This window comes from Tamandua tetradactyla, chromosome 16 (assembly GCF_023851605.1).
Source record: "Tamandua tetradactyla isolate mTamTet1 chromosome 16, mTamTet1.pri, whole genome shotgun sequence".
In the NCBI taxonomy this organism is placed as follows: domain Eukaryota; kingdom Metazoa; phylum Chordata; class Mammalia; order Pilosa; family Myrmecophagidae; genus Tamandua; species Tamandua tetradactyla.
In genome coordinates, this window is record NC_135342.1 from 80,318,920 (window position 1) to 80,328,246 (window position 9,327).

General features: G+C 44.3%; 1 protein-coding gene across 1 annotated transcript; it reads left to right on the top strand.

The window, feature by feature from the left end:
• Positions 1 to 30: 30 nt before the first annotated feature.
• Positions 31 to 8,864, top strand: COX4I1 (cytochrome c oxidase subunit 4I1). Its single transcript, XM_077133223.1, has 5 exons — positions 31 to 161; positions 1,329 to 1,402; positions 5,422 to 5,589; positions 7,616 to 7,747; positions 8,604 to 8,864. The coding sequence occupies exons 2-5, from the start codon at positions 1,330 to 1,332 to the stop codon at positions 8,738 to 8,740; spliced, it is 510 nt and encodes a 169-aa protein (XP_076989338.1). The 5' UTR covers positions 31 to 161; position 1,329; the 3' UTR covers positions 8,741 to 8,864.
• The last annotated feature ends 463 nt before the right edge of the window (positions 8,865 to 9,327 follow it).

Here is a 9,327-nt window from a genome sequence, read left to right on the forward strand (position 1 = left end):
TCCGCTTCCGGTCACAGTGACCTCCAGCGCGGCCGGGCCGGGGGCGGAGTCTCCCTGATCCCGTGGTGCCCCGCGGCGCGGCGTCTCTCTTTTTCCGGTCGCGGGCAGCCGGGGCGTAGAGGGCGGGCGCGGCTGGCAGCTGCGGGCGGCGGCGGCTACAGGTGAGGCGTCTGGGCGGCGGGTGCAGCGCGGCGAGGTCGGGCACGGTCCGGGGCGAGGAGCATCGAGCTGTGTGCCGGCTCCCGGCGGCTCGGTGCTTAGCAGGAAGCGGCGACTAGGCCTTGCAGCCCGTGACATTGAGCCGACCCGCGGGGGCTGCGGGCACCGGGGCCCGCTGGGCCACGAGGCCTTCGTAACCCCAGAAGCTCCCCGCCCAGCTTCACCTGCCACGCTGCGGCCCTGCGCTGGCGTCGGGCTCTGACCTTGGAGCGCCCGCTGGCCGAGTGTGCAGACCCGAGGTGCGGCTCTCCGCGCCGCCCCCGGGGAGGTGGTCCCGGCGTCTGTACCTGCAGCCTCGGACCTTAATTCTCCAAATGATCTCTGCGCTATCGCCCCTGTCTGAGCTCCCGGACAGACGCTCCGTTTCCCGGCCTAGGAGGTGTCCCGTGTCAGCCTACGCGTAGGCCAGGCGCGAGGACATGAATGCATGGTCGGTCCTGACCTAGTGATTTTGTTTATTCTGCCCTGGGTGGGGGGGAGTATTTTCCGATGTGTTCGGGAGATTTTTAATCATCAACAATGCTCTAAAAGAGGGTGGATCGGGCGAGATGGGCCTGACTCAGAAAGGGCCCAGGTGACAGGTATGTCATCTAGGACACCCGTTATCTGCAGCGACTGGAGGTGGAAAGGGGCTGTGTTTGCAACCTTACCCCCCATGATCCCTTCCAATTCTATGCCCATACTAAATATTTTACAAATGCTCAATTGAATGTGATGTGTGCCAGAACCTGTGAGTTCTTACCCCTTTTTCGCAAAGAATGGAACCCATCATAGCAACACAGTGCTTTTACAGAATTCCCTATTAGAATATTTTTCTCCTTAATTTTAAAGAAGGCTAGTTTCCTACTGTGTACCTGAAACGTTTATATATCATGATGCTTGGTTTGTAATGAAGCTCCGTAAAAACATGCTGACTACTAAGTGAAACCCCATCGTAGATTATTTTCTGAGTCCAGTACGTAATGAAGAATGGGTCATTTACATCAGGGAGAAGCAGAGAAAGGAAAGAATTGCATTAACTTGCGAATTGCACTGAGACAAAAAGAAAAATCATTCCTAATAAGTGTTTGCTGTCATTCATAGAGAAAGTGTACGCTTGTATCTTTCAGAATGTTGACCACCAGGGTATTTAGCCTAATTGGCAAGCGAGCAATTTCCACCTCGGTGTGTGTGCGAGCACACGGTAAGTGTAACTTTTCCTGCTTTTAAATTGGCTGAACAGATTTCACTTTTGCTACTCCTGTATGTGAGGCACACGTTGGAGTTTCAAACAGATGATGCAGATCCTGATCTTGCTGTTGAGGAACTTGATAGATTAAAAGTAAATATTTTAATTTGAATATTTCTTCAAGTTTAGCTCAAGTTCACTCCTTTTAAGAGATCTCTGCCATACAGGATGTTAATCTTTTCTTCACTCACAGACCCCCAGCCATCTGTCTTTGATACCGTGCACATTTTGCAAGCAGTGGAAATGAAGAAACGTGGACTTTGTAGACCGAGTTGGCTTTCAATTGCGATTCTGTTTTGTACAAGCTGCTTCCTTTTAGGAATCAGTTCCTCACCTGAGATATATGTAGAGCGCTTAGCTCAGTGCCTGGCACAGTTTAGTTTTGCATTTATTGAGCATCTTCTTTGTACCAGACACTGAGTTAGGCACCGACAGTGAAAGAAATATGGCTCATGGCCCCTATCCAAGGAAGCCTAGAATCTGAAGGTACATGAAGGAAAATGTTTTAGTGAGAGAAGGTGGCTCCAGAGGAGAAGCATTTAGCCCAACCTAGGGTTTGGGGAAGCTTCTGAGGAGAGGCTTGGCTTTACTGACGGACAGGTAGGTTGAATCTCTCATATAAGGGAGACATGGCATTCCAGGCAGAGGGAAAAGCAAACAAAGCAATGAAAGTATGGATCGGCATGGCAGGTTCTGTGATACTGAGGGATCCACCTCTTGAGTGGTGAGCGATGAGGTTGAAGAGGAAGGTTTATATATCCAAGTAGTTAATAATTGGTAACCACTATTACCTGTAGTTGGTTTATATGTGGATTTCCCACTGAAACTTCTTCAGTTGATGATGCTATCTTTTCTGTTTTCCTTATATAGCCCAGAATTAACACTGGACAGACTCGAAAACAGATAATTTTAGTAAGAGTGTTATTCAAGTAGTTCTATTAATTTAAATAAGTTGGTGCTAAAGAAAAACTTTGTTTAAATTAATACTCATGGAAAAAACATTTCATTAAAAGCTTGAGAAGTCATTTATGACAAAGATATGTTTTGTTTTGTTTGTTTGAAGGATAATTCACAGAAGTAAAATTGGCCTTTTCTAGGTGTAATGTTTTATGAATCTTGACCAACTTACCCAGCTGTGTAACCACCACCGCTGCAGTCAGGACACAGAACATCTGTCACCCTGCGAAATTTCCTTCATGGCCCTTTGTGGTCGTTCTAAGCTTAATGGCCATAGTTTATTCCTTTGATAATTGTGTTTTTGGTAGAGAAAGTAAGATTAAGTTACTTTCCCTCTTGAAACTCTCCAATAATTTCTTGTTATACCTAGAATAAAATCTACATCTGCCTTGTCTGCCTTTCTGAGCTTACCACACAATACTAAAAAAAAAAAAGGAAAGCACAAACAGCAGTCTAAGCCACCTCTCCCCACCTGTTCACTGCCCTGGGCTGCACCTTGTCCTCTGTACCAAACTGCAGCCTCCTTCCTGCTGCACAGTCACTGGGCTGTGGGTGGATGCCTTTTTCATATGATATTCACATCAGTAACACATTCTGCATGTGTTATTTCAGAACCCCCTTTCCTGACCCCTCTTCTCAAGGAGCTCCCCATCACACATCACCCTGTTTTGCTTTTCCTTATGCACTAGTGTGCTGTGGGTTTACCTGTGTATTTATGTATCATCAGCTTCTTGAGGCTAGGCACCTGCCCATCTTGTTTGTTGCCATAACTCCAGCACATAGTAGGCAGATGACCAACATGACCTGCTGTCCACTGCACAAGTATGTCCTTTAATTTTCAACTTCTAATTTATACAAGTCATACCTGAATACACAAACCTATTCTCAGTGGAAAGCATTAAAACTGTGGGATCCATTGGTAGCCACTGTTGTCAGGTGGATGGAAATTTGTACAGTGACTCTTAGAATGGAGAGGCGAGCTCAGATTTACCAGATGTTCCCAGCAAAGGGCTCAATAAAAAAACTGACTAAGTCAAAGGTAGAAGTGAGAACTCCTTGTTAGACCGGGACACTGCTGTTTCTCTCTATTAAGGAGTGTTTGCTGTGTTATCCTTTGCATTTCCCCCCATTTGCTGGGAAGCAGGCCCAAAGCTCCAAGAACCTCAGGCATCCCTGAGGCCATGATTGGCCACTCCTATTCTGAAAAATGCAGTTTCATGCTTAGAGTACCTCAAGGTTATTAGAGGGTTTTTTAATAACCACTTTATTGAGATATAATTTACATAACATGTAATTCATATACCATTTAAAAGGTATAATTTACTTGTTTTTAATATATCCGGAGTTGTATAACCAATCCCACAAGAGTTTAGAAACATTTCATCACTGCAATTTACATCTTCTTTTAATAACTCCAGTGCATAAGCTGAGTGCTTTAAACCTTTTAGAGACTTTCAACATTATACTATTCTTTTTAAGTCTATTTTAATAGGATCTTACAGTTTTAAAATGGCAAGTCATTTTTCACCTCAGATCCTTTCGAGAATGAGGTTGGGTATAAATATATCAGTATCCTAGCCATTTTCATGGCTGTGATAAGCAGCTAGAGAAATTGTACCACTTTATGTAGGACTCGATGTTCTATTTCACTGCTGTTAACATGATTTGAGAGATTTTAATAGTTGGGACTAACTAAGCTAATAGATTTCAGGCACTTTCATGCTTCCAGATTGGTTTGGAGCACAAAGTATTCTTGCAAATGTAGGTAGAAATGAAGCAACGGCTTATGTCAGTGAGAAAATCCTAAATAAAAATTAGGAAACAACATTTTCTTTTCTCCTGTCTGCATTTTTCCTCTCCCTTCCTGTATGATATACGAGTGCATGCTCATTTTAAGGCATGAGAACACTGACGTACTTAGAGCAAAAGTCCTCATTTAGTCCACCCAAAAATGAGGACTTTTGCTCTAAGTGGCAACAACCCAGTTGGTAACAGGGTTTGGAGTTTACTTTTCTAGGACTTTTGGTGTGTTTATTTACATATTCAGAAGTATACACGTAGGATACAGATTTTTTAAAACAAACAAAAAAAATTTGTGTTGTCCTGACTTGAATCACATGATCACCCTTCCTTTTTGAGCACAGAGATCTACTTCATTCTCTTTTTTGTTGCAACGTGTTCCCTGCTATACATATACTTTCCTGATTCCCCTTCTTTGGCTTTCTTTTTTCTTTTTCAAAAAACCAGGGCACTTATTTCCTAGCATGCTGAGTGATTTACATGTTAGTTATGGCTGTTGTGTGTTCCTCACTTCTGAAATGTCAGCGCCTGAAGCCAGGAGTCTTTGAGGGTTTACTGATGATCCCAAACGGCTGTGACTATTTTCTAGCACGTTGTAGGTGCTTAGTAAATATGTGTGGGACAAATGGCTCTGAGAGGTAGGTTTCTAAGAAGATAGCAAAATTTCAAGGTCAATTCTCTCAGGGGTACAGGCTGCTTCCAGGGTTTTGCTACCATAAACAAGGCTATAGTAAATATCTTTTTGTATATTTTTGTGTTCCTGAATTTTGAACACGTGCTTCTTTTATGAAGCTTATCTTGTTTTTGTTCATTAGTTTTGCATCACATGCAGAAGGGCCTTCATTTAGTCCAGCCTCTAAGCCAGAGCAGGAATTTCTCTGCTCGAAACCTTTTAATTGAAGGAAGTGGCCCTCCCAGGAGGCCCTAGGTACAGTGGCACTCAGACTTGCTGCTGGCAGGTGTTTGTTCTGCTGTAATAAAAATTCTTCTCATTCACTATCTCCAGTCTGCTGTCCGGGGCCATGTCAGACAAGTCTGCTCCTTTTTCACCATGACAGTCCTTCAGCTGTTTTTTGAAAAAGTAGCCATACCATGAGAGGACTGAAGTTTTCAGTGTTTCTGCATACCTGGGCTTAGTTCTATTTTCAGAAGTAGCACCTTGTTTATGACTCTTAGTCTATATGGATATTAAAATTTTTACTCACTTTGTTTCTTAGGAAGTGTGGTGAAGAGTGAAGACTATTCTCTCCCGGCTTATGTCGACCGGCGAGACTATCCCTTGCCTGATGTGGCCCATGTTAAGAACCTTTCTGCCAGCCAGAAGGCCTTGAAGGAGAAGGAGAAAGCGTCCTGGAGCAGCCTCTCCATTGATGAAAAAGTTGAATGTGAGTACCCAGTTTGGCATAATCCATTAGAGTATCTCAGGTATCATCTTCTGACATTGTTGGGAACCGAAACGAAAGGGCTTCATGTTCAGACATCATGTCTAGTACCTACCTCCCTACTCTAAAGGCAAGAGTGGGTGAGGCACGCACAGTCGGCCTTGCAGTGGGCAGTTCTGGACGAGGTGGGGCTTTGCAGCATGGGAGCCCTGCTGAACGCATGGGGTGGGGCGAGCAGAAGGCATGGATGAGTATCTGCTTGTTGCAGGTTTTGGCTTTTATGTCTGATATATGGGGCACACCAATACTAAAATTAAGTATAATGCTGGAGACCTGGGTTTGTTTCTCCGGTACCTGCCCATGCAAAAAAACAAATTAAGAATAAAAATGAACTCCAAACCCACCTAGAAATGATGTTTTCTTTATTCGTGTCTCTTTTATCCTCTGTGGTTAACGGGAAAGTTGATTAGTAGAAGTTGGAGTAAAGATCCAGGGTTGTTGTCCTGGCTTGCTGTGACCTTGAAAGTCACTTAGCCAGTATCTTAACTGGCAATTGAGTTAGTAGGTCTGGGGTGAGTCCCAGGAATCTGCATTTTTAACAAGCGCTCCAGGTGAGTTTTATGGTCAGGCAGGGTTAGGAAATTTGCCTTTAAGGGGTTATATTTGGGGCCAAATGTTTCGCCCCCTGACACTGCTGACCAAAGGGGTCAAAAAGAACAATCTTATTTCCAGTTGCTTTTAAGATTTTATTGAAAGTGAATGCTGCTTATGAGGATTTTGCCGCAGCTTTGATATTATCTCTCTGTTTCTCTTTAACCAAGATGGTAAACATTTGGTTTTGATCTACTTGCTTTCTTAATGAAAGATTAGGGAAATGTAGTTTAGTTAGTAAAGACAATAAAGAGTAATGTGCTTGCATTCCAGAGAGACTAAAGGAGGAGAAATTGATCCTTAGACTCTATTCTCTAGGTTACACAGGGACACATAGTCTCTTTATTTCTTTGTCCTGTTCCTACTGGCGAACGAGGTTTTTTAGGCTAGTCCCCTCACCAAGGGTTGTAAAATAGAAAGCCCCTGGCCAAGGGCCTAGCCTTTTGGTTCCGCCTTGCTCTGTCTCTAGCTGGATGATGCATTGGCTAAGTCACTCTTCTTTCTGAAAAGAGGGGTCACATTAGGCCAACTACAGGCAGGGTCCTGTGCAGTTTTAGAGTTCTTTTTCCTGATTGGATTTCTTCTGCTTGTCACAAGTCTTGACTTCTGGCAGCCTAGAACTCCTAGTCACTGCTACCAGCTCCATTTCTTGTCTGAAATTCACTGAGAGCCTGCCTCCAGCTGTCTGGTTGTGACACGTGTCCACAGTATAGGTCGCACGGGATTGGATGGACTCACCGCATCACTGTTCTTTGGAGCTGTGGGGAGGAAGATGAGCCAGGGCAGGATACGTATCTGGGAACTGATTGCTGGGGTGCAGAGATACAGATCAACAGCCTGAGTGTGGGCTAGTGGGCTGAATAGCAGGTAAAGAGGAGTCAGGGCAGGATACATCCCTGCAAATTAATTGCTGGGGTGCTGAGGTGATAGTACACCAGCTCAGGTGCGGACTAGACTGAATAGCATGTGGAGCAGCCTTGCAATGCACCTGATCTGTAAGACTTGTTTGCTCTAAATTATTGACAGAAGAGTAGCAAAAGACTCTTGCTACTAGTTATAAAAGGGGTGTGAAAATGCATGATTAAATATAACCTTCTATTATAATTTAGCAGAGAAATAATTTCACTGATTTTTTTCATCCAAAGCACACAACATGCATTTTCTTTCCTCCTTCACCCCTAATTGTGCATGTGTGCACACATTCACACCTGCGTGCCTGTGTATTATGGCCTTTAGGCCTGTGTGGTTTTCCTCAGCCCCGTGTTTTATCCCTCAGGTGTGCCATGTTGAGGAATGATGGTTGTACACCGAGGAGGGGGTTGCTCTTGGTCCTTGTGGCTTTTATGCCTGCACAGTGGGGCTGTTCTTTGTGTTCTAGTGTATCGCATGAAGTTTAATGAGAGCTTTGCTGAAATGAACAGAAGCACCAATGAGTGGAAGACAGTTGTGGGTGCTGCCCTGTTCTTCATCGGCTTCACTGCTCTCATCCTGATGTGGGAAAAGCACTATGGTGAGTAGAGAGGAAAGAGGGAATGGGATGCTGTAAGGTCTCGGGTGAGAACCCCTAAGCCAGCCAAGACTGGTAATCGGCTGTGGAGTGGTTTCCAGACTGCCTTGGAAGCAGAGTCTAGGACCTCCATTCCAGGAAACTGGCTTCTGTTAACTGAAGCAGTGGGAGGTTGAATCTGATTACTTGCTACTGGGCCAAAATTGTTTGGTTGTGAAAACACTTCCCTGCTGGGTGCAGTGCACTGCACTCTCAGTAGCAGTGTGTCTTCTAACCCCGTCAGTTATCCAGAGATGGCTTGATGAAAGTTAGATCACAGAGGAGGGAGTGCCTTCATTGGGGGGCAGTTTCAGCTGTTTGCAGGGACTGCATCTCCATGACTAGAGTCTGGGTCATCAGACCTAATAGATCCTGCTTAGACAGTGTTGGGGTTGCCTGCTCATTTGGGTGCTTCTTCTCTGGAGGTTCTTTCTCTCCAGGTGGAATAGGTATTTGCCCATTTTCAATAGACCTATTCCTGTTCTTGTGGTTTGCAATTGGATGTGGTTATTGAGTCCCTGCCCCTAAATATTTGCTCTTCTCCCAAGTCATATTTGGCTCTATTTGTGCTCTATGTCTCCAGACCCTACTCTCTAAATCCTGTAGAGAAGATATTCATCCTTTAGCTTAATTATTTTATTGCTAACTTTTTATGAACAAAGGAATTATTTGAAAATGCTTAGAGTTGTCAGTAGGTTGAATGGGTGGCAGATGACTTGGCTGCCCCAAGTTGTTAGTGTAGGAGACCTAACCCACATCCCTGTTGGCTTAGAAACAACTTGTAGTCAATCTTGCCTCATGAAACTGTTTTGGACTGTAGTGTATGGCCCCATCCCGCATACCTTTGAAGAAGACTGGGTGGCCAAGCAGACCAAGAGGATGCTCGACATGAAGGTCAGCCCAATCCAGGGTTTTTCTGCCAAGTGGGACTACGACAAGAACGAGTGGAAAAAATAAAGGCCTGCTGTTTATGTATGTGAACCTTAACTTGTTCTGTCACTCTCATGCAACTTAACATATTTACTGAAATAGAAATATGTGAAACAGTAACAAGGCTAATAAATTACCAGTTTACATGAAATCCTTTGTGATCAGTTCTTTGAAGCTAATTCGATGAAAGTATCTGTAGTTTGAAATAGCATAGATTTCTCCAAAATGTCTTAAGTACATGTATTTTGGGTATAAATGAAATGACAAAATCTTAATCTTAAATGGGGTGAGGGGACAGCACATCAAAAGTAAACATATGTTCAGGATCCTTGATCAAGACTTCTCAGGTGCCCCAGCTCAAGCCACGCACTTCAGGGTCAGGAGGCCTCATGCTGGACTCAGACCTGAGAGTGAATCCAGGAAGAATTGGAGCAAACAAGAGCAGCAACTAAGCCCCAGCCCTGTAACGGCTGAAATGACCTGCCACATAGCAGTTGCAGAGCTTGGAGGAGTACATTCCCCAAAGCAGTTCTTAAACCTTGATAATCTACAGAATTGTGGGGTGGGAAAAGGAAACGTGCTACACTCAACACCCTGCAGACACATGGGAAATA